The sequence below is a fragment of the Eupeodes corollae genome, chromosome X, assembly GCF_945859685.1.
Source record: "Eupeodes corollae chromosome X, idEupCoro1.1, whole genome shotgun sequence".
NCBI classification, from domain to species: domain Eukaryota; kingdom Metazoa; phylum Arthropoda; class Insecta; order Diptera; family Syrphidae; genus Eupeodes; species Eupeodes corollae.
Window position 1 is genome coordinate 3,762,269 of NC_079150.1, and position 24,873 is coordinate 3,787,141.

The following is a 24,873-nucleotide window of genomic DNA, read 5'->3' on the forward strand; positions in this document are numbered from 1 at the left end:
ATTTAAAATCTTTAGTGTCGGCTACGTTTGCAAACTACCAGAACCGGACAGGTAGCATTGTTTGTAAACACAAAGATGAAAATACCGAACAGAAAGAAAAGGAAAAATATCTAAGAAAAAAACATACATATTTGTTGTTTACAATATGCATTTAAAATATTTGTTTCCAATTTGGTGCTACGAAAACAAACACAACAGAAAAATATAAATTAGCTTTGAACATTTACATAGAGGTTTGCTTTTGACAAAATTTGGTAGCCAAAAGAAAATGACAGCCAACCATAACCTCAGCCAATTTCGCCCCAAATACTCGCTTCCAATTTAATTTTAATTTATTTTGTTTAATCTATAAAGCACATGTTGTTTCTCCAAATTTAAGAATAAGTAGACAATAAAATCAAAAAACATGAACAAATTTCAATGAAATATCCAAAAAATAATCAATATTTCCATTAATTTATCACTGTTGTGGAGTGATGACATATTTGACATCGTCAAAAGTGCTTACCCCTTTTGATTTGGATATAATTTACAAAGCGTATATTCGTCAGAAACTCGAATACAATTCCCATATCCCATCAAAGAATTCAACCGTAATACCTTTTTTCTAGGAATACTCATCAGTTTACTCGATTTCAGGCGTACTATTAACTACAAAGATTATTTCATTAGTCGCACTACACGAATGTGGAATGCTTTACCAGACTTAATATTTTCCACTCATCACAGTGTGTTGACATTCAAAACCAATGTTCATCGGTAACTCCTTACTATTCCTATCCTCCCTTCCTAATTGCTCGCACTGTGTATAATCATTATAAAAGTATTTCCCTTATATTTGCCCTCGCTATAACTATTATTTATTTTCTGCCACATTTCTATCGAATAAAATATAACCAGAGCCATTTGGCCAGCTTATGTACCTAAGATTTCTGGGAATTTTTTTAGATGGATTGACAGAGCATGAGAGTTAAACATAAACACAATTCAGTACCAATTCTCACCGTGTAATCAACTTACCTTTGCATTTCTTTTCTTTCTTTTAAAATTTTAGGATAGAAGAAAAATAAATCTTAAAAATGTTACTCTCATATTTCTGACAGCAAAAGTGAAAAATATAAACTACCCAATTTCTATTATTTCGCCAATTTTTCTTGACATCCAGGTTTATAAACATGCATTCCTCAAAATCAGTAGTCAGTTTTGATTGTTGATGCAGATATTTTATAACAGACCTAATGCCATCCCTGCACCAACACTAATATGAACTCGCCTTTTTTTAGACGTTTGGTCGTCCATGAGTAAAAGAAAAAATGCACAATTAATGTTACGAAGAAATTGTGGTATCTTTCTCTTTTTCTACTTCTGAAACGGAAGGTGAAGTTTTTTGCGATGTAAAATAAATAATAATTAAAAAAGTCTTTGTCTTACATAAAATCTTCCGATTAATCAATAAAAAAGTAGTCGCGTCCGTTTGATTACATCAATTCAATTAGGTATTTCGCATATTTTAATTCAGAACAATTGATTAACACGAATGCGGTTCTTGTTTTTTTTTTTTAATTTCTTTCCTCACTCTCCGTATAACTGTTATATAGGACACAAAAATCTGGTGATCTCCGAATTCGAACTAGGCGTAGTATATAATTTGTGCGAGAAGAGCAAAGAATATCTGTTCCATAACTCAAACTCAAAAAATAAACGAAAAACAAAAAAAAGAGTTACTAGATTCTGAAAACGTTTTTGAGCGATATTTTGTAAACTGCCGTACTTCGTATAATATTTTCTTTTAGACATGATTTAAATTACACAAAAATGTGCGTGTTTGTTTTGTTCTTGTGTGTTGGTGTTGTTTCCAATATTTTATATAAAGTTTAAAATAAGTTTCAGTTAGATTAGCAGCCTTTTTATTTGTAGCATGTATTCATAAGCATGGTAATTTTCGGAAGTATCCTTCAAGAGGAAAACTTCGGTTATGCTTTCTGTCAGTCCCGACTCCCGTTGCTTTGTTGATCTGTTTAAAGGATACCCGATGAGGTGCAGTTAATTCCATGGTTCTTGTTTCATATTCGTTCCTCACCTTTGTTCTTTCCTCCTTTTGTATTGAACCAATGCACTAGCGGGTATATTTTGTTCTCTTTGTGCGCCATCTAACAAGCAAAACATAAAACTTACAATAATTTTTGACAGTTTGTTGCAAAAACTTATAATTTTTCCTTTTTTTGTTTTAAAATATAAAGGAAAATGTTATGAAAAGTTACTACAATACATTCTGATGAGATATTTTTCAAACTAAATGAGTGTAATAATATGAAAATGCGTCCTGGGGCACTACCACGTTGAACAGACAACAGAAAGGCACAATTATTATTTTTTTTTGTGAATAAAAGTTTATGAGATCTCTTGTTACATTCCGGGTGATGAGGAAATTTTGTAAAAGTGGTGTTGAAAGTTGTCAAAAGAGTTCTCAAAAGAGTTCTGTTTTTCTATTTAGGATATTTTGATTTAAACAAAGACAGAACTCCAATTAAAAACGATTTATTAATTCATTCCATTAAAATGTTTTGTATTATGATTTTTATTTAGAGAACAACTTGAGAACTTAAACAAAGTTAAAGAAAAGAAAAGTTGCAAAAGCCGCGTGGGTCCTGATCTTTTGTGTAGCATCGTACAATAATAACTTATTGTTAAACATGAATACGTTTAAGGTAAGTTTTTTTTTAATGTTTAAAGTGCAGTTTGTAGTGTTTTTTTTATACAGTATTATGGTGTTCACAGCCGCCTCTGTTGATTTATTGACTCCCATGTTTTTCCCATGCTTCACATTCCAAAATCCAACAAATGCCGTTAAAGGCTGTCCTATTGATTTCAGATCGATTATGAAAATTTTATATTAGATGACCTTATCCGACTTTATCCTTTAATATTTAATTCAAGTGTTTTTGTCATTTGAGTGTAGTAAAAATGTAAGCAAAAAGTATCTGCATTAGGACAGACGACAGGTGAAATGTAAATGTTATACACTACCCATCCACCTGTTTTTATTTTCATAAATAGTTATATTCTGCTGGATAAAGACTTTTGCTGATGTTCAACAATTAAAGAACCTAATGAAAATTATTGGCCAATGAAATGATTCAACAGAAATGTATAGGGTTTTTAACCGCATAGTCGGTCACCTATGTTTTTTTTTCACGTGTGACTCTTCCTTGAGTTTGGGACATAAAAATAAGTTAAACTGGTTATTTGGGATGTTTCAATATTAAAATTATTACTTTAATTTGTTTATTTGCTATAAAAACAAACTATTTTTTGGTCGGTATAACCTGGATAGACGGATACCTGGTGAATCATGAGTTACGAATATCCGGTTCTTAAAAAATAAAGTTTAAGTGACCCATTTACTATATGAAACATCAGGTATATTCATCCTTATTATTGTCATTTAATCAAAGCGAGAAGGCTCAGGATACGCTTTTCAAAATAAGCTCAAAAACAAAGAATAATAATCTAACAATACGTAAATACAAGTAATTTCTCTTCATTATTTTATTTTATACAATGCTTTTTGGACACAACATATATTATTTTTCCATACAAAATCTATGTTTAAAGAGGTGACTCTTTTTTTAATCATATAAATAAAAAAATTAGGTGTCTCTTTCAAAATAATTGAAATTTACGGTAAATAATGGTTTTTGAAAAGTTACATTTTCTTTGTTCCGATATTACGATTGCTTTTCAAAAACAATTAATAGGGCATTGACTTTTTTGTTTTCTAAAAACTGTTCTTGAATGTTTTTTGTTTTGAGCCTTCTAAAAAGCTTTAGTCATTCCATATGGAATACAAAAAAACCTAATTGTTGCTTCCGTTAGTTTTCCTTTTTTTTTAGATTTTTCTCCAACTTTGAGAATTTTGATCCCTTTGCTTAGTGTCCTATCTAGTTAGTAAAATACATTGTTTTAACCCTACCAACCAAAAGACCTAACTTTCATTTATTAAAATAAAAACTACCTTATCATTGATAATCTGGAATGCAAAGAACAATATTATATAGTCCCAAAAAAAGATTATCACAAGTATGGTCAGTAAATTAGTTGACTCCAAGTGTTTATTTATTAAGAACGGTTTTAAAACAATTTCAGTATCATGTTAAAATGAAATACATCAAGTTTCAATGTTCTTGAAATCTCGATGATTTTATAAAAAAAATGCCATTTCTCCAAACTTGTACATAAGTCTTAACCACTGCTGTTTCTTTTATAAAATCCCTATTGAAACTGCGAAAAAGACTGTGTCACTCCCAATTTCTATGAATAATAAATAAAGCTATCAGTGCTATGAATTCCAAAGGATTAATAGAACCTTATTCTACAAGAGGATCAATCATTTACGAAAAAGACAATTTCTTAATTTTATTTGAACAAATAAAAGGGTTTTCAAATGCCCCCTATTTTACTAAAAAAAACCTTACAACCGAATACAACATAATAGTTTGAGATTAAAAAAATATACGTTTTTATTAAAAAGATTAAATGTAAAGAGAAGATTCAAAGAATTAAAATATATGCCCTTATTAATCAAACCATAGTTAGAAATTCCAAAACAAATGTGTTAAATTCTTGTATATTTTGCGAACATTTTACTTGCAATAAAAAAAGGTTTTAACTGAGCGATTGAATATTCCTTGACTATTTCGTATATCTGTGTCTTTTTTCTATTGTTTTCACGACAGTGTGAATCAGTTTCTACACTTATTTTTAGAATACGTATGCTGTGTAGGAGATAAAACTTCAATCCTAACACTACTTCTGATGTGAATTACTAGAAACCTATTTAAGGTTTTGAAAACAAGCGATGTTTGGCTGATGGGTCTGTAGTCTTTTCCAGCTTTTGGAATAAAAACTAGGTACTCTGACCTCACGAAACAACTTAGGAACCTATGTCCGTTTGAGGCTAATAAGGAATGAATTGTTAATATTTGGAATAATGATTCAGCACTCTTTTGTATCATCATAGAAAATAAACTATCAGGGCCTGGTCAAAAGGTGAAAACGAATTCAGGTCCCATTTTATCGTGTTCACCAATATATTGTTAGCAGCGACTTCGTTTTCAGAGTAAACTGATACCTCATGTTTTTATCATCTTGTTTTCAACCCGAGAGGTGGATTTTAGCATAAGTTCTTAACTTTCGTGGCATGATTCTTCCCACTGATAATTATTTTTTTGTGCCTAATATTTCCCGACGTTTATATACTTAGAGAGTTTTTGCATACCATTTCGGCTAGGCCAAGATAATTCTTCTTAATTGGGCACCTTATAAGTCCCTACCAAAAGAATATAAGATAATAAGATTATAACTCTTTCATAGCCGACAACATTAATATCACATTGTATTATACATTTTTTTTTTTAGTATTTTGGCTACATGATAAATTTGTTTAATACAAACAGTCTTTTTTTTGTTGTCTTTAAGGTACTCGGGTAGATGGTTGTTATAAATATTTCTGTTGTGACATCATCTAAACATTTGGTGGAGTCTCAATCGATTATTTTGTTTTCTACCTTCGCCAGTTAAAAAAAATAAATAAATTGGGTGGCGCAACAGTCCGTTGCGAACCAGGGCCTAGTGACTTACAACTCCCAACCATTCATGTGTGCGAGTACTGTTGTCAGGAATGGAAGGGACCTACAATTTTAGGCCGAATCCGAACGGCTAATTTGAGAAAGCACTTTTTCATGACAAGAATTACTCTTGAAGGATTTGTCAATTCCTCGCAAGAGGCAGTACCCGCGAAAATTATTATTTTTTTTTTTAAATTAAGGTGGCACAGGCAGGGATTGAACCCAAGACCCCTTGCATGACAGTCTAACGCAATAACCATCATTTCACGGGTACTACCTTCGCCAGTTAGTACACCTAATATTCCTAAAAGTTTTGCTAAGGTTGCTAGTATCTTTTTAATTTAAATATTTTAGACCAAAATAAAATACAAACATGATAAATTTAACACCGTGTCTAGACTAGCCTGGTTTTTTCTCTTTACTTATTTGCTGTATGCGGCTTATTTTAGTATGCAGCTCTGCATCCAAAATGCAATACATACATAAATAAGGGTCCTGTTATAAATCGAGAACCACTAGTATAATTATGAAAATATGACATGACTTACTTCAACTCAAATGTCACAAGCTACTTCATCTGAGATGTCGACAGTTGTTGAATATTTTATTATGCTACGAAAAGTATGATATACAAAAAAAAACACAATTAAAAATAAGTAGTCACTCCTTTAGTCAATTCCTAGTCATTCCTCTGTCCTGTTGGTGATTAATACTTTAACTTATTTATAGCATTTTCATAAATTTAATGTTTCCTTCATTCGATCTTACAGGAAAAAGACAGATTCTATTACTTTAAGTAGATGAACTAAAATGGATTTAAAATTTCAACGTTTCTGGCCAATTTGGGTGGCTGCAAATCAACCTCTATTACCACCAGCGATTAATGTTCAATATAAACAACGAATTCATCATCAACCAAAGCACGAGCAATATCAGCCGCAGTACGAAGACCAATCATTGAAACAAATAAATTCAATGTTAGTTTTATTTCATTAGCATCATCATTATTGGCCTAGAGCATCATATTATAGAAATTTTAGTCAAATTAATATGCTTAGTTCATTTTGAATTGAAGTTTGGGCAATGATATTTAGTAATCATTCAAAGAAACAGTCATATTCGTCCAAAGAAGCAGAACGCCGAGAAAGAACTTCCAAACTAGATAGGCAAGATAAAAGAAGTACAAGCATAGGAGAAAACAAAATAAATTGTCAACAGAATCCAGATCAGAATTTATCTTCTACTACTTCTAATTGGAATGACTCATCGTCTAAAGTAGAAAATAATGACAACTTAACTAAACATCAAAAGAAACTTATAAGGTTCAATTTACTAAACGGTATATTTGGCCGATCGTTAGGAAACATAGAAACAGCAAAACGTAGATCAATTATCACATCATCAACTTTAGAGGCCCAAGAAGAAGCAGTACCTACATTATCAGTTGCTTCATCTAGATCCAATCATCAATGGCGTCATGGTCAATATTATTACGTGAATATTCAGCAGCCATATAGTAATAATTTTGATAGTCAACATTTTAAAAATAATGCGGTTTATAGCAAATTTGTCCCAAAATCTCAGCAATCACCATCACCATTTATATCTCGTTCTTTATTTGATCTATCTAACATTGGTGTTATAAGTCAGCAATTGCCATTGTTTGGTGAAGTGCAGCAGAATTCAAAGCTAACATCCAATAATTTGTTTGATTGTCGTTCTTATTCTTTCTCCGACAAAGCAGAGAATAATCAAGAAAAGTCAGAATTTAATACTACGGCTTATAGTTGTGGTGCTAATAAAACAATCCCACTTTCTGTTCGCTCTCGTTTCTGTGGTTACAGGAGTCATCAATTATTATATGAAAGTAATACAAATGCAAGTAAATATAACTTTTCTATACTACTATCGAATCCGATATCGACATCTTTAACCACTCTTAGTGAGGAACATGAAGAATATAATGTTTTTCCAAAGAATTCAATATTTAATTTGCACTCTTCGCGTAGATCTAATTTAAGATTAAACCTTATTAACTTTTCAGAACAATCGTTGTCAAGAGATCGAGAAAGCGAGCTACTTTCTCCAGTTCTAAGTTTCCCCTTACGTTCAACTATTCCACTGCCCTCGCCTTCTATATCGCATAAGAGTTTATCCTTAGATGAATGTCGCTATAAAAAGCAGCTGCGGAACGGATCATTTTATGGAAATAGTATTTTCGAGAATCTAGATCGTCATACAAATTATATTAATAAATATTACACTAGATACGAAAATGAAGATGACGACGACTACGTCGATGATATCGAAGAAGATCAAGATTTAGATTTCATTGATAGTGAGGATTTTGTTGATGAACAAGAAAGTCAATATAACGAATTGACACTAAATTCAAAAGATAATCAGAATCAAAAACCTAACCAATATCAAAAACAAGCACAATTCAAACGAAAATATAATACAATTCAATGCGGATCATCGTCATTTGTAAATGAAGAGGTCAGCAATAACGAAATGTTGGATTCATCATTGTCACAACACCATCTCTCACAACAGCAACAATCGCAAACACAAAATCACGTTCATCGAACCACTCAGAGTCTATCTAATAGCACCCTAAATAGACCAACTTCACCTACTAATAGGTTTTTAAATGACATTGAATCAGATCTCGATACTATCGTCCCCAGCAGTATTTCATTATCGTCGTCCTCTTCATTAAGTACAAATAATAAAATTGATAAAACATCATCGACCTCGTTGAATGACAAGGGCTGTGAGACATTACCGCATTTTATGAACAACAACAATCATTGGAATAACGGAGACTCAAACTCAAGTTCTATTAGTAGCAGCTCTTTTCGCCCCATAAATAAATTCTCGTCGTCACTCCCGTGCAATAATAATATAAATCGTTCTGGTTTTCCAATTGCTGTTGCCAAATCAAATTCAAATTCAAAAGTCAAAATGGTGGGTACTGAGCAAACTCAACAGCAGCAATCTCATCATATTCACCATCATCATCATCATCACAACAGTTTACCAACAGTTGCTGCTGCGGTAGGAAGTATAGCAGCATCGTCCAACAACGATAGTTCCAACAATATAAGTTCAATGCTTGGTCAACAATGTGTCTCCTATTTACATTCGGACACAGGAGCGGGAGGAACGAATATGGCTACAAATAGTAATAATGTTAATAATCAAGGCAATCAGCATATTCAATCGTTATCCAATGAAGGAACCAATAGACTAAATGATGATATTGATCAACCCTTGTCAGGTGGATTTATATCAAACGCGAGCACATCGTTGTCTTCAATTGGTAAGTGTAACCTGGTTTGAGTATTATTTAAAAATAACAATTTAATGCCAACTTTTCCAAATTTTCTTTACATATAACATTACAGAATTAAGTTTAAATTAAATAAAAAACATGCAATAAAATTATATATATAAGTAAATAAAGGAAACGAGAATGAGATGGAATTGATGAATATTTTAGTCTGGGCTCTTCAAAATTTCTTGCTTAGCAATTCCTTTTTTACAAAAAAAGTAAAACACAGATTTTTGAATTAAATGGTGAGCAATGACCGGGCCCAACTCAAGTCTAGAATATTAATAGGGTTTGAATGATATAACAACAACTTGATTATGCTTTCATAAGGTTTGATATAAATATGTTTCACGAGTGCCAACCGATCATCAGATTCCTTTATTTGTGGTTCCTTTATATTAATTGAAAAACTTCTACCGTCGATGAAATTCGAAACCTTGATCAAGTAGCTTAAGGAGCCGATGCACTACACATCACGCCACCTCATGTGTGAACAATAAATTGTTTATTAACCATTTCTAATCCTATAACATAGAATAGATTTTGGGCTATTATAGCTATAATCGAAAATATTACCATAGACTTTGTTATAATTACTATTGCTTATGGAAGTTTAGTCGTTCTACTTTCGACACCAGAAGCTAAAATATCTTATTTAAATCTTGGAAAATAAAACAAAAACTCAAATTTGCATACGTGTGGCATCATTAAATTAAATACATTTTTAGTTAATATTTGAAAGCTGCTCAGTTTTTTTTTATTTTGTCCTTATTTGATTGTTTTAAATACATACCTAAACATTTTCTAGCTACTTGCAATTCTTCATCAATGCCTGATAGTGTAGTTTGCGGTGGAAATAATGGAACGATTACAATGCCTAATTCAACAGAAGTGTCACCACAAGCGACAAACAACAAACACTCTACAGCAGCAATAACGGCAACAGCCACAGCAACAACATCATCTATCTGTGTGTTTTCATCGGCTACAACATCCGGAACAACTGCAACAGCATTGTCAACTAGTATGGTACGAGTTGATGGAAGCAAATATCCACTGCATGAACAAATTATAATGTCTGGTCAGCAGAAAAGCGCCCTTCAAGAGAAACCAAAACCTCTAGTGGTGTCGCCACAACAAGTTATGGTCCTTTACATGCACAAGCTCACACCATATGAACGAACTGAAATATTAGCATATCCCCAAATTTATTTCATTGGTGCAAATGCTAAAAAGCGACCCGGGATTTTTGGTCCTAATAACTCTGATTATGACAATGACCAAGGTGCCTATATTCACATACCCCATGATCACGTTGCATACCGATATGAAGTATTGAAGATCATCGGCAAAGGCAGCTTTGGTCAAGTGGTAAAAGCTTACGATCATAAGACTCATGAGCACGTGGCCTTAAAAATGGTTCGAAACGAAAAGCGTTTCCATCGTCAGGCCCAAGAGGAAATAAGAATACTATATCACCTACGCAAGCAGGACAAATATAATACTATGAATATAATCCACATGTACGACTATTTTACATTTCGTAATCACATGTGCATTACGTTTGAATTGCTAAATATAAATCTGTACGAGCTGATTAAGAAAAACGGATTCAAAGGATTTAGTTTGCAATTAGTACGAAAGTTTGCTCACTCATTGCTGCAATGCTTGGATGCGTTGTATAAAAATAAAATAATTCATTGTGATATGAAGCCTGAGAATGTGTTGCTTAAACAACAAGGCCGTTCTGGCATAAAGGTAAAATTAAAAGAAATAATATTATCCAACTACTACAATAATAATAATAAATATTTTAAATTTGTCCTTTAAAATATTTTTTTTCTTAGGTTATTGACTTCGGATCATCTTGCTATGAAAACCAACGAGTTTATACATACATTCAATCACGTTTCTACAGAGCTCCCGAAGTAATATTGGGAGCAAAATATGGAATGGCGATTGATATGTGGTCGCTGGGATGTATTTTGGCTGAACTGTTGTCGGGCCATGCTTTATTTCCGGGTGAAAATGAAGACGATCAATTGGCTTGTATTATTGAAGTATTGGGAATGCCTAATAAGAATATCCTAACCAATGCGAAACGCACAAAGAACTTCTTCAATCCAAAGGGCTACCCGCGGTATTGCATGGTCAGGACAATGCCTGATGGTAAGGTGGTACTGATTGGCGGGCATTCCCGTCGCGGTAAACCTCGTGGCCCGCCATGCTCGAAAAGTCTATCAAAAGCATTGGACGGTTGTAAAGATCCATTGTTTTTAAATTTCATCCGCGGGTGCCTTGAGTGGGATCCAGAGAAGCGTCTAACCCCTGCTGAAGCTCTCAAACATCCCTGGTTACGGCGACGGCTTCCACGACCGCCACATGGTGAACCAATACCAGTGACAAGTGGCGTTAGCGGTGGAAGTAGCTGTGTTGAAGGAACTGTTGAGTGCACCAGCAGTGTAGCAGCATTATCCGCGAACGCATTGGTTGTGACATCGTGTGCTACTCATTCTTCATCAAGTATTGTGTCTGCTGAAGCCAGTGAACGATGGGTCAGTAGCAGCAATAGCACCTGCAATAATATAGCTGGTAAGCTTAAAAATGCAATTCAATTGCCTACTTCAGTTACGCATGGTAGTATTGTTTCTGTTGAACCCAACGAACGATGGGTAGTTAACAGCAGCAATAGCACCTGCAACAATTTAGGTTCAAAGCTTAAAGATGCAATTGAAATACCTACTTCAGTTGCACCTGGTAATTTAACATTCTGTGAGCCTAATGAACGATGGTTCAACAGCAGCAAAACCAGCTGTAACAATAGTACTGTCAAGCTTAAAAATGCAATTCAATTACCTTCTTCAGCTGCCAACGGCGGCATTGGTTCTAGTAGCGGCGGTGGCGTCGGCGGCGGTGGTGGCAGCTCATCATGTAGCAGCTCTAGCAAAACATCATTTAATCAATACACAATGAGTTTAAATAATAGCATGGCTCAATCACAATTTGATGGTACAGTTTCTTCAGTGCCCGCCGAACACCTTGCCAAACAAAGTTTATCAAAAGCCTGCGGTGGCGTCAATCTAGCTGCTTCTGTAGGTAACTCATCATTTTCATCTCAACATCAACAACAGCCACAAACTAAGCAAACTCGGCATTTATACCATCACAATCACCACCATCATCATACCACCCACTCGCATCAGCATCCTCATATGGAACAGCCTGTCTTACATCATCATCAAAACACAGGTAATGATAATAATACCAACAACAACAACACAAGCAGCAAACACAGAGTCATTGCTTGTCAATACGAATTGTAGTATTAAAGTGTTAGTAGTAAGTTCCAAAAAATTGGATAAAACAAAAATCGAGCATTGCAGTGAGTCATCACTCATTTAAGTATACATTTCTAGAAATATATTTATCTAACTATCATATTTCCCCACTTGTTAAAACTAAAATTGTGAGGTTCGCCACACGGTCGCATAAGGTACGGCAAGTTTAGCCATTGTGAGTACTTATAAGTACTGCTTTAAAAAATAATAAATTGCGACTCACTTTCTCGCATGGACCAATTATGCCTCGTGTATTTCAACACAAAGTAAATTGGCGTACCGGAAATGAATGGACCTCGGTGGTTTTGTGATAATGTTTCTTACTTCGTAATCCTGAAGATGATTGCACTGCAAACAAGCGCAAAATACTTTTCAAAGAATTTTCACTACTCTAGTTAAATAATGTGCATAAATAGTAATTGTAAAAGGGACTTGGTTTACTTAAATCCAGATCAAACAAAATTGAATTGACTAATTTATAAGATAAAATCATATTATAGCAAGTGGATGAAATTTGAAAGAATCAACAGTGGTGAAAGTTTTTGGGTCATTATTGGCTCGCTATTTTGAAAATCATCAGATTATCGGCTTCCACTGTAGGCAACTCGAATTACTTTTCTTAAAATTAATTATCTCTTAAGCAATCCTCAACAGCATTGGTTAACAATCCAAAAAGACAAATAACTGATTAATTACCGCTTAAATTGCTTACAAAGCGACTAATGGTCCTTAGATAAGTGGAAGGTGATGTTGTATGTTTGTCCTAAATTTGTATTTTTAATGGCATACAAATAAAATAAAATCAGACAAAAAACGTTCTACAATGGCCCCTTAAACATATTCATTAAGTAGTAATTTGCCCCCCAAAAAAAAAAAACATCTAATAATCCCAAGGTTAAGGTATGGATTGTTGTTGACTCCAGAAAAATTTCACCTTACACCCATTATCACTCCAATATTAAATATAGAAGCTAACATAAAATAAACATTTATAAAGCAAATATAAGGTAAATAATCAAAGTTGTCAATACCACAATATAAAGGAAGTTAAAACCGATCATTTTTAGCTGCATATTTCAATTTAAAAAATCTATGATTTGAAAACGATTGGAAAAGATTGTTTACTAAAGCAGTCTTATTAACATATTGATTCAAAATAAATACTCCAACTGTGGTCTAGCTAGTTAAAATGATTATATTAAAATATGTTAGGTGTTTATACAAATAATTGATGGTAAGTGAATTATAGGAAGTTAAATTACATAAAACCAAATATTTTTAAAAACTCGAATCGAATGAAACAAAAACTAAGAGAATACCACCCTAGAAAAATTTGTCAAACAAAAATTCCGACCTGTTAAAAAAGTGTACTTTATTGACCGAGATAAGGGATACTTTAATATTATGTGAATGTTATTTAATTTTTGGTTAAATTTAAAACAAAACTCGATCGTTTCCAATATTAAATTTTCCCAAACTTTAGACGATTTTAAAACTACGCATCATCAACACCCCTCCCCTAACACAAACTAAAGCTCAAAATAAAGTTACTGTCTTGAATATATGCCAAAATCACTATTTAGACTTCTTAAAGTCTTAAATGACGGCCAAAATGTCAATGCAAGTAGAAGTGTACAAAATTTAATATTTTTTGTTTATGGGAATACAAAATGTTCTTTCTATTTTGAAGACAATTTTTTTATCAACTTGCTTGCTTGGAAATGTAAGTAAAATGAGTTTCAGTTTTCGTAGTTGTTCAAAAAGCAAGAGGACTATAAATTACAATTTCTTGCCGCAATAACAATTTTATCAAAGCAAATTCACATGAAGAAATGTAGCTACTTACCTAGTTTTAAGAGAACTTTGATTATTTTCTTTGTTTATTATTTTTACTTCAAGACAGACTATAAGTTAATTTTATTTAGCTATATTGACATTTTGACTGTAACTAAATGCAAAAAGATTACTTTGAGGATTTTAAAACTTCTTGTTTATTGATTTAAATTCTTAATTGCCGCTCAAATAAAACATACTACAATGATTCTCTTACTTTTTCTCTTCTGTTTTTTCTTTTCTTACAAGCTCACCTTTCAATTTGATCTCAATGATTTTTGGTAAACATTTATTTGATTTAACTCCTTTTTAGGTTTTTTTTATTTCAATAATACATTTTTATTTAAGTTTTTTGGTCTTTTCAAATTATTGAGGTCTCTAATTTACAAAAAAAAAATATAAGCACATTGCCCTAAATCAAAAAATCAATTAGCAGATTTTCCTATCTTAATGTATGTGCTTGCTCAAGTCATATTTCAATTAAAACAATTTTGTTCACATTTTAGTTTTTTCATTTGATTTGGAAGTCATTAATTAAACAGCCAAGTCTAAAGAATCTAAAAGACTGAAGAGAAACAAAAAGTCTATTAAAAGACTTTCCAATTTATTACTACATAAAAAGACTGTTTTATTTAAGACTAAAAATGTGCTTGAAATTTGTTTTTCAAGTTTTTAAAAAAAGTCTGTTTATTTAATATTTCCATGGGTAAACGCATAAATGTTTAAAATTCTACGTGTAAAGATAGTGACACAATGAGTTTCTTGAGACCTTGATCAATGTGAACTGGCCTTTTTAAAAGAAACACAAATATTCATCTAAGTTACTCATTCATCAGTAAGTTATATGGCTGAATTTGCTATGTTTTATTATATTCCTTTTCATTAAAATTGTTGACTCCAAATTTTCTTAAGTGGGTTCGCAAAAATAAAAAAGTACAATTATTTTTTGTTATTTTAGAGTTGCTTTTTTAATTCAAAATCGAAAGAAATAATACATTCACTTGTATTTAATTTAATTACGAATATACATTAGCTTAGCTTATAGAATTGCATTCGTTAAAATTATCGACTAACTCTAGTGGTACTATAACTACTTTTGCAAATGTAAATAATGAATTGATTATTTGCTCAAATGTCTTATCTCACAAATATAATCATTAATTTAATACAGTTTTGGACTTATTAACGAATGACTGAAACAACCCATCCACTGAAAATAAATGTATTTTCAGATTATGTCATCTAAATTGGTGTTTTCTCTGATTATTGGAAAACAATGTGAAACTCGCAATTAAATTTCATTGGCTGTTTCTTGTTCAAGCGTGGGAGCCTTAAAAACATAACACACGCTTACACGTTTTAAAAATAATTATATATTCGAAGCTACACAGATTGTGTCATGTTTTTAATGTAGCTACTACTTATTGAGAACCATAATGGTTAAGAAATCATCCGCCTTCGATATTTTTATTCCCGATTGGCTTAGTAGTAGTTTTGTATGCCTTTTTTATAATTGGTTGCTTGCGCATCTCTTGCTACTTCTTCATGATCTTATTTATGTTTATGTCTGTCGGTGTTTTGCCACTTGATTTCTTATGATAAAACAACTAATTTACAATGTTTCTAGATGATGAGAGTGGGTTTGCTACATATCAACTTTTAAACTATTTCCCTGATCTTCAAAAATTACAATCATCTTATCTAATACAAACAACACTATTGCAATACTTATTGCCTTTAAATACAACATTGAATTTAGGGAAATTAATTATGAAAAATTACATCACACAAATGTCTACGATTAAGCTCCCAATTTTCTATGAAAATAATAACTTGTCTCTGTTTTACTCGTTTTCTTCGAATCTTCTTCATAATCTCTGACTACACAGTTGTGGTAACCCTAGAAACTATGGAGAACGTAGCAAATTGACTCGATGATAGTGCTAGAGGTTTTATATACAAAGCCATTATTATTATTTAATATTTCTGTGTTAGTGCTACTCATGAATTGATTTTTAAGAAATCAATAATTTTGCAAATTTTCCAAGTAATGAAGAAAAAGGCAACCAAATTATCTCTTTGTTCTCGATACCAACTGAATTTTTTGAGGAAAGTAATCGTATCATTATTTTGCAAAAAACTTAAGATGTCTGTCGAGATTTTATAACGAATGCAATATTATCTGATTAAAAGTAATTGTTTTAGAAATAACATTTTTAGTCTTTTAAAATCAATGCCTAAACTAATTATTAAAATTAATTAAATATAAATACAATTGCATTTCTCGGCATTTTTACGAAACGTAAAAAACATTGGTATATGCTTATGTTTCCACTTGTCTTCACATCTAGTGACGAAAGAAGTATTTATTAAAATTAAATTCAGTGATGTCTAAATACATCTTTCGGAAATTTTATAAAAGACGAATAGATTCGTAACATAACCCCTGCAAATTGTAAAAAAAAAATCCTTCCAAATGACACAATAAAAGCATTTTAGTTATTTTATCGATAATATTTTAATTTTATTTTTTTCTTACATTTGTTTTCTCGTAATATTTTTACCGTAAAAAATAAAAAAACATACACTAACAAATCACTTTCGTTTATTTTTTATTCCCTTTCCCAACAAAACCAACAAACAAAAAACCAAACAAAAACCAATCACATTCTGATGCAACCTTAGGATAGAATCTTAAAACCTACGGTGGAAAAAATAAAACAAAAAACAGACAGATAAATGTAACGAAATAACAGTTAACTAAAAATGTTAACAAAGAAGATTTTGTAGTCAACAGTAAAAATAATAACTTAGTTTTAAGACATTTAAAAAGCAAGAAGAATAACTATATTCTACATTGTTAAGACTTGTATATTCGTAGGTTGGACGAACAACTTTAATTACTATTAGAATTTGGCTAAGTATTTTTTTGGATTTATGTTTATTTGGAACCGTTGCGATTAAATATAAAGATTTTTTTTAAGCCAACCTACGAAGTGTATATAAAAGAAATATGAGAGCTAAAAAGTGAGAAAACCCCGAAATTTAGCCCGTTCCTTATACAACACACTCATTTATTCTGATGTAAATCTTAATTTGAAAAACAATAATTATTTAAATACATGGGTATAAATATTCGAAATCGCCCAATAAGTAATACTTAAAATGATGAAGCAAAGTATTGTTCATAAACAAAAGCAAAACACAACCTTCATATATAAACATTTATAGCTATTTATATAAAATAATCCGCAAAAGCGTTTTGAATAATATTAATTTAAAAAAATGATAATTGATTAAAAAAAGAAAGTCATATACTTTTCTTGTGATGATGGTCTCATTTTAATATATATGTACATTATATTAACTACTTTGCCTAAAATTTATATGCTGTCAGTTGCTGTTTAATAGTAGTGTACTAGTCTTAAGAGGTTTATATATGTCTTGCGGTATATATACATATATATATACGATATTTATGTACAGCTACAAAAACGAAACTGAAAAGCTTATTTTAATAATTGAATCTACTTTATACTTTGTTCTTATTATTTCTTTTAAATACAAACAAAATTAATGTAATCTTAATAATCCTTTAGTTTCATTATTTAGAACAAAAACGAAAAAGCTTATTTTATTAAATGAAACTACTTTAGTCATTGTTCTTATTATTTCTTTTGAATACAAACAAAATGAATGTATGTTTGATCTATTTTTTAGTTTATATCATTTCATGTAAGCAGTTCATAAAATTTATAAAAATAAAAAAAATCAATACAAAAATATAAAAATATAAGCATCTTATCACTGCCGTAACATCTAATGCAAAGTAGCTTACAATTAAGATCCCTCGTGTGGTGATAATATTAATAAAAAATTAAAAAAATACTTGTATGACTTCTAATATAATATAATGTACACATATATGTATGTATATATGTATATATGTATATATATATATATATATATATATATATGTATATATATATATATATATATATATATGTATATTAATTATAAATACATATGTGAATGAACTTATTTATTCATTATTATTAGTTGGCTTATTTGGTTTTATTTTAGTTTTTTTTTAACTTGGCAGCATACACAAAATAAATTCACAACACAAAAACTACACCATTTATATCTTTTACTAAAATAATGTAAATACAAAAATATTATCATAACCTGTAGTTGGTTAAGTAAAGGTATAAACGAAAAACAATATGCTCTCTCTTTTATATTCTAAATTAATCTTGTTTAACATAAATTAAAAAGGAGAACAAAGACCCGTATCTTTATTTATTTGCGTCCAGTACTCAATTATTATCTAGTTTGGTTTGATTTTTTTTTGCATTTGAATTTAATTGTTTTACATTGAACATTGAAATATTTTGTTTTGTATTTGAATAATGAATCAAATTTGTCCATAATTAATTACAACTTTGACTTCATGATCGTTTGATCAAATTTTATTCTTATACTATGCGATCGAACTCATTTCTTTAATTCAAATGAAGATTTAATCCTTATTTTCTTTAATCTCTCATCTTTGAAAATTTTAATTTTGTATTTATAACACATTATAACTTTTCATATTTACTATTATTAACTACATTTGTCTCTTAAGATTCTCTTGCGTAAGAAACACGCTCTTTTATTTAAAAAATCAGTTATTGATGGACGCAAATAAATAATTCCCATTACAAGGTAAACTATTATAGATTATTATTTGCTTTTTTTTTTTCGTTTGTTTCAAAATGAGAAAACTTATGTTTGGTGTTATCGTGTCTTAAAAATGTAATGTAATTTTTGTCTAGCTTATAAAAAAAAACTAAATTAAAAAAAGTTGTTCCCTATCGACGAATTTGTTTTTAAAGTAAAATAAAGGAAAAACAAGCAAACATTTAGTTTATTTGTGATATAATCTAATATAATACAACATGTGAAACTTAAAAGTTACTTATAAAAAACAAAATGAATCTTGTATGTATATGACGTAGTGATGAGTTTTGCCTCTTGTTAGTTATATAAGTTTCATAACTTAATTAACTGCCTTTACTTTTTTACTCATTGAAATTAATTATTATTTTCGATTTTGGTTAGCTTGCAAAATCGTATTTAAATATTTAGAATTTAAATATGTTAATGATTTTATTGTAGATAGAAATAAGTTATTTTTCTTAATTTCGTTTTCTTGTTTTGTTACTATTTAGCAATTAAATATAAACTGATTACTGTCGATAGAAACGTGTTGTTTCCTTTAAAAAATAAAACCAAGAAAATAGGCATACATTATAATATGTGTCTCAAAGATTCGGCATCTCATTTTTATTTAAAGGGAATTATCTTTGTATGAAGTCTAGTTAACTCGTTTATAATCGTCTAAATATGATTTACTTGCCTAGCAGAATGTGATCATGCCATATTTTTATCGATCTCAAGCATTTAAACCCCACAAAAATGTGAATAAAAACTTCGATATAAATAATGACGACACTAAAAGACCAGGATATAAAAAAAGGGATTTCGCAAAATAACATTTCCTTTAAGACTTGTTTATTTTTATTCTCTTAGCTTTGGACCATAATATGTTTCCATCGAAGTTAATAATGCAGCATAACGAAAAAAGTATGTCGCTACTAACGGTATGCAGCACTTTTTAAATGAATTGTTATTGAAGCAGTTTTTAATGGGGTAAAGAACTTGCTGCAAGGAAGGCCGTAGGTTCTCTCCTAAATATCGGCAGACTACTGCAATTATTCTGTTAGAAATAGTTATGCTTGAAAAGAGAATCGAGAGACTTTTAACTTAAATATGAGTTACTTTAAGGTGATGCAATTTTGACGTCAAACTTTTGTTGTAGTTGGTAGAAAACTTAACTTATGGTTGTTCTAACCTAGAATGATAAATGTTTGCCATAATGGTGATTTTTTTCTTTTCTTAGCTTTGCAAAAACTTATTATATAATAATAAAGCATTTTTGAGTGATACACTTACTCAGGCATGATAGCAGCATTAAAGAAAATAAACGATGTTTGATATCATTTGACGCTTTATATACAAATTTAAATAATTCTGAACAATTTATTTACATCGAACAAAATTCATTTATTTTTTTTAATTCCCCTTCTTAACATATTTTAGAATTCGGCCTCCCGCGATAGATGATAATTTTGGAGTTAATCATCACACTCAAATATTTATAAATCTTTTAAAAATATATAAAAAACAATGTATAAACAGGTTCGATAAATTTGAGTAGACTGTGTAAGGTTTTATTTGCTTTTGTTTTTATGAGAGATGTAAAAATTGTTTGATTTATATTCCTTATAAACAAATATCAATTGAAATTGTTAAATTAATAATAAATGCTAGAAGAGCTAATGAATAAAAGGAGTTTTAAAATAATTGATAAAAGGATCACTGAAATATTCGATTGAGTATAAAATAAAAATGACAGGTAAAGAAAGGTGTTTAACTAAACGATTGTAAAAGCACATCTTAAACTTGTTAATGAAATGACAACATTAAAATAACAGAATGAAATACATTATAATTAAAGACAAACTAAAATGATATATAGAATGTTGATTAATCTAAATGTTTGTACAGCTACTAAGTAGAGGAGAAAAAATAATACAATTAAATAAAACGTATACTAAAAATCATCGAATTAATTGACGCAATTTTTATCAGTAAGTGCGAAGCATGGATCTTTTGAAGTAATGTGATGTTCTATTTTAGTTGAGTAAGTGATGTGTTCCATAGTTAAACGAGCGTTTAAGTACTACTCTGAACCAAAAGTTTCTAAAACTTATTTTAACATGGATACGCAACGAACTTATTTCTGCTTATTTAGTTACGTTTTTAATCGTTAAGTTTTAGTTCTTCGTGACCATAACCAAAAAAAAAAAAAAAGTGTCTTAAGCCGAGCGACGCCGCTGTTAACCCTGAAAAGCTTGCAAAGTCCTCTAAAGTTTCCTTATTGGCTTTTTAATTTTATTGAAGTATGATTGCACTGGAATATGTCTAATCAGCCGAAAAAATAAAACATTTGTCGTTTTTGTATATTAGCATTATAATTTTAATTATATCTTAATAAATTATAATAATCAGGCCAATTCTGCTATTCCTCGGGGGGAATTTTACTTGAAATTTCACTAATCATTATTCTGCTATTTATTCGAAGTGAATCTGAATCTTCTATTCACGTGAAAGCATTCATTCTATACAATTCAGATCCGCATATAAAATGCAGCGGATTTTTCATTTGATGACTGGTTTGTTAATTTTTGTAAGCAAAATGTAAGTGAAAACTAATTTATTGCTAAATAAAGAATATTTGTTTTATAAATAAAAGAATATTAACATTTTTAGTGCAAGGAAGACACTTTTTAACATTTCTCCGAAGCTCCCTGTTTGGAGGATTCTCTTATTCCTCTGCTTACAGTTGGAATAAAAAGTCAAATACTGCACATTTCCAAAAATTACACACATTATTCTGTTAAGATGGATGGATAAAACTTAATTTTTGTATGAATCAAAACAATTTATCCAACATTCCCAAGATTTTTACATGAACATCTATTTATTTGAATGTCAAATGGGTTTGGGATAATGTAGTTCGCCCGATGGATAGCGGAATACAAAGGCAGTGTGAAAGGGAATCGAATATACGATCCACGTGAATAGCATAATAGGTCTGAACAATAATATTTTTGAAATATAAAAAATTTAAATTATTTAATTATTAGTATGCAAAAAATAACTACAAAATTTGTCAACCTTTAAAAAGCGTTTAGAAACAAACAACAAAACTCCCAACTAAATTGTCTAGGTCCCCTGCATTTCTTGTGGGACGGAGTTATTATGTATATAAGGGTAAATTCACAAACGCCAAATATGTTTTGCGATGCTGATCGTTGCTCAGCTGATTATGATGTGATGCTGATTGACAAAAAGTTTTACGTTTAAAAACAACTTTTGCTTTATGATGGATGTGATACTAATGAAAACTCTCATTGTAACTAAAATCTGGAGCCATACATGTTTTCTCATCTAGAACTTTTCTCCAGACTACTGACTTTGATTTTCTGTCGACAGTAAATTGGTCCAGTTTTGACAGAAAAAAAATGTGATGAGTATTTCGAAAATTCAACGAAAAGCAAAATAATAAAAGTCAACATTGAAAATGTTTTAGAATTTAATTAAACTGGTAAGATTTCCGAAAATAGGAAAAGACTATGCTGAATAAGGAAAACATATCAGTTTTAAGGAATAAAAAAGTAAGTGAAATACGAATTCGTCTAGAAGTTTTGCATTGTTAGCGATTTGAGTTTGGACGATTGTATTAGGGAATTATAATTTCAACTAATATGAGAAAGTTAATATGTAAGTACCATTTTTTTTAAATTGAGCATTAAGAAATGTTTAAAGGAAGTTTTATGTTGGCCGTTTTTCCGAGAGAAGGGGAATTTTTTCAAATGGTATTATGAACTTTCTAAGCTTTTTGTTTGAAAAAATTGAGCAAAGCTTTGAGTTTAAAAGTAGGTAAATTAAGGACACATTTTGAGAAATATTTTTGTTTGAATATATTTAGGTATTTAGTATAAGAATTTATTTTAACAATGAGGTTTTATGTCCAATTTTGAGAAATCGACCATTTAAGGAAAGACTTACTTTTACTTCCCCTTTTACTTACCCTCGCCCAATAATTGCATGGTTAGTGCTAATGACATAAACTTCGATTGGTTCTTTATTTAAAAAAATATGCTAATCTTTATAATTGCTTTATATTAAGTTTGATATTTTTGTCTCTGTCATAAGATATCTAAATTCAAGCCAATCCCATTTTCTTTTATCTGTGGACTAATTTTTGCTTATAAAAAATGTGTTATAAACATGTTATACTACTTTTTTAAATGAAAATAATACGAAAAAAGCAAACATTTTATGATGCTTGAGCTTGGTCAAAAAACGCACTTTTTAGAATCGAAATTGGGGTCTTTTTCTCTCCGTTTACGAAGGAGTGACAATTTTTCCATCCTGGAACAGTGGAACATCATAAACAATAAACTTTGATGCCAACCAAAGAGTGTCATATGGTTTTGGTTGTAACATTTCTTCGGAACACACATTCACATTCTCAAAAACTAAATTTTTTAATCCGCCATCTGTTTTCTGAAATGTTTCCAAAGGAAGTACTCCAAGTTATCTAGCTGATTTAGCACAAGGTAGTTTTTTTCATCTTTTGCCTTGGTGTGTTGGTTTCTTTTCCTATGGAAGTAGATGCAGCGATGCATCTTATTCCTTCGAAAGAATGTACTATATTTAGTTCATCTACCGTTCTGACATTAAAGTCCGCATTATTAAACTCGAATTGGTTAAATGAACCGCTGGAATCTGATCGCGTTTGGAAATATATCTCCAACAACTGAGCTTTATAGCATGAAGAACAAAACCCTAAGCTTGATATAAGGTTTACCAACTTCTTAAAACCAAGCTTTCTGTATATAAATAAGGCAAGGCTGTCTAGTATTGGAGACATGCATGATCTGGGACGCATAACTGAAATAATGCTATGCCCTATTACGATGTACTTCCTTTTTCTATTTTCAATGTTCGTTTTCTTTATTATAAGAGTTTCCAGAAACGTTTTTAGGGTTTTAGGTTTATCATCGTCATCAACGTGTTTCAAAAAATCATCACATGTTTTCCTTACATGACTAGAGTTATTTTACAAATTAAAAACTAATAAGCAAAATTGTAGAAGATTATTTTTTTGATACAACAAATAGTTTTCAAGATGAACCCAAAAAAACGTTTGTTTCATTTCACTGCCGCTAGAGTTATTTTATAAACTATAAGAGATAGGAAAAAAATAATGAAAGCTTTTTTTTATAAAATGTAATGATCTTTAATTTTCTGGAACAAATTTTTTTGATACGATAAATAGTTTTCAAAATAAAGGTGAAAAACTGAAACAAACTCCTTGTTTCTCTTAACTGCCGCTAGAGCTCACGTCGGATTCTTGGGGACTTTTTTTTTCATCCATCACCAGACATCTCTCAGTAAGTGTGCCAAGTTTCAAAACTGTTGGATTTTTTTGAGGTGAATGCAACTTTTTTGGTTCATTGACTGGACTAATTTATATTTATTATTATTATATTTTTTATCAGTAGATACAATTACTCAAAGTATCGAAATTTGATAATGTTATCAACTTCACATTTAGTTAAATGTAAGTTATGGCTTATAATTTGTCATTTAACCATTTTTGGAGCTTTGGAAACATTTGGAATTTTGTTGTTTTTCTTTTTGTTCATAAGTATGTAACAGAACACTTCGAAATAAATCTCAGCTAACGGAATCTTCCTACAAATTTAAAGTCAGGCAAAAACACTAAATACCTGCTATCCTCCATAATATACAAAATTATATCTATCAGTAGGCGCATATCTGTCTGTGTCAAAAAACGCTTTATCGGCTATCTCTGCCGGACAAATACTCCCACATATTCGATTCAAAAGCATCAAGATGCATTGCATTTGAAATGGCTTTCTCCGCGGAAACGCTTCCACTATGTGCTGGCAGACAAAGGTCTTTATAATAATCTATACTAAGACTATCTATAACTTCAATGGAAACTGTTTGATACCAACTCTTCTCATTCTTAAGTCTCCAGGTCTCCTCAAAAGTTTTCCGAGTCCCAAACAAAAATGCGTGTTCTATGATA

The 24,873-nt window shown here is 30.6% G+C and overlaps 1 protein-coding gene and 1 long non-coding RNA gene across 19 annotated transcripts; one reads left to right on the top strand and one right to left on the bottom strand.

Annotated features, from left to right (window-relative positions):
• Positions 1-1,301: 1,301 nt before the first annotated feature.
• LOC129953410 (dual specificity tyrosine-phosphorylation-regulated kinase mbk-2) lies at positions 1,302-20,370 on the top strand. Of its 18 annotated transcripts, XM_056066617.1 has the most exons (9): positions 1,670-1,817; positions 2,587-2,708; positions 6,398-7,509; positions 7,672-8,952; positions 9,773-10,722; positions 10,812-11,556; positions 11,713-12,213; positions 14,385-14,416; positions 16,821-20,370. In XM_056066617.1, the coding sequence occupies exons 3-8, from the start codon at positions 6,711-6,713 to the stop codon at positions 14,399-14,401; spliced, it is 4,293 nt and encodes a 1,430-aa protein (XP_055922592.1). In that variant the 5' UTR covers positions 1,670-1,817; positions 2,587-2,708; positions 6,398-6,710; the 3' UTR covers positions 14,402-14,416; positions 16,821-20,370. The 18 variants fall into 18 exon arrangements, with proteins under 18 accessions (XP_055922584.1, XP_055922580.1, XP_055922583.1 ...); XM_056066609.1 differs by lacking the exon at positions 1,670-1,817 and adding an exon at positions 1,302-1,377 and having other exon boundaries at positions 6,398-8,952; XM_056066605.1 differs by lacking the exon at positions 1,670-1,817 and adding an exon at positions 1,366-1,496 and having other exon boundaries at positions 6,398-8,952.
• On the bottom strand, positions 1,885-2,301 carry LOC129953412 (uncharacterized). The gene is made up of 2 exons (XR_008782520.1): positions 2,081-2,301; positions 1,885-2,014 (listed from the first exon to the last, which is right to left on the bottom strand). It is a non-coding gene; the product is annotated as an uncharacterized LOC129953412 (long non-coding RNA).
• Positions 20,371-24,873: the final 4,503 nt, after the last annotated feature.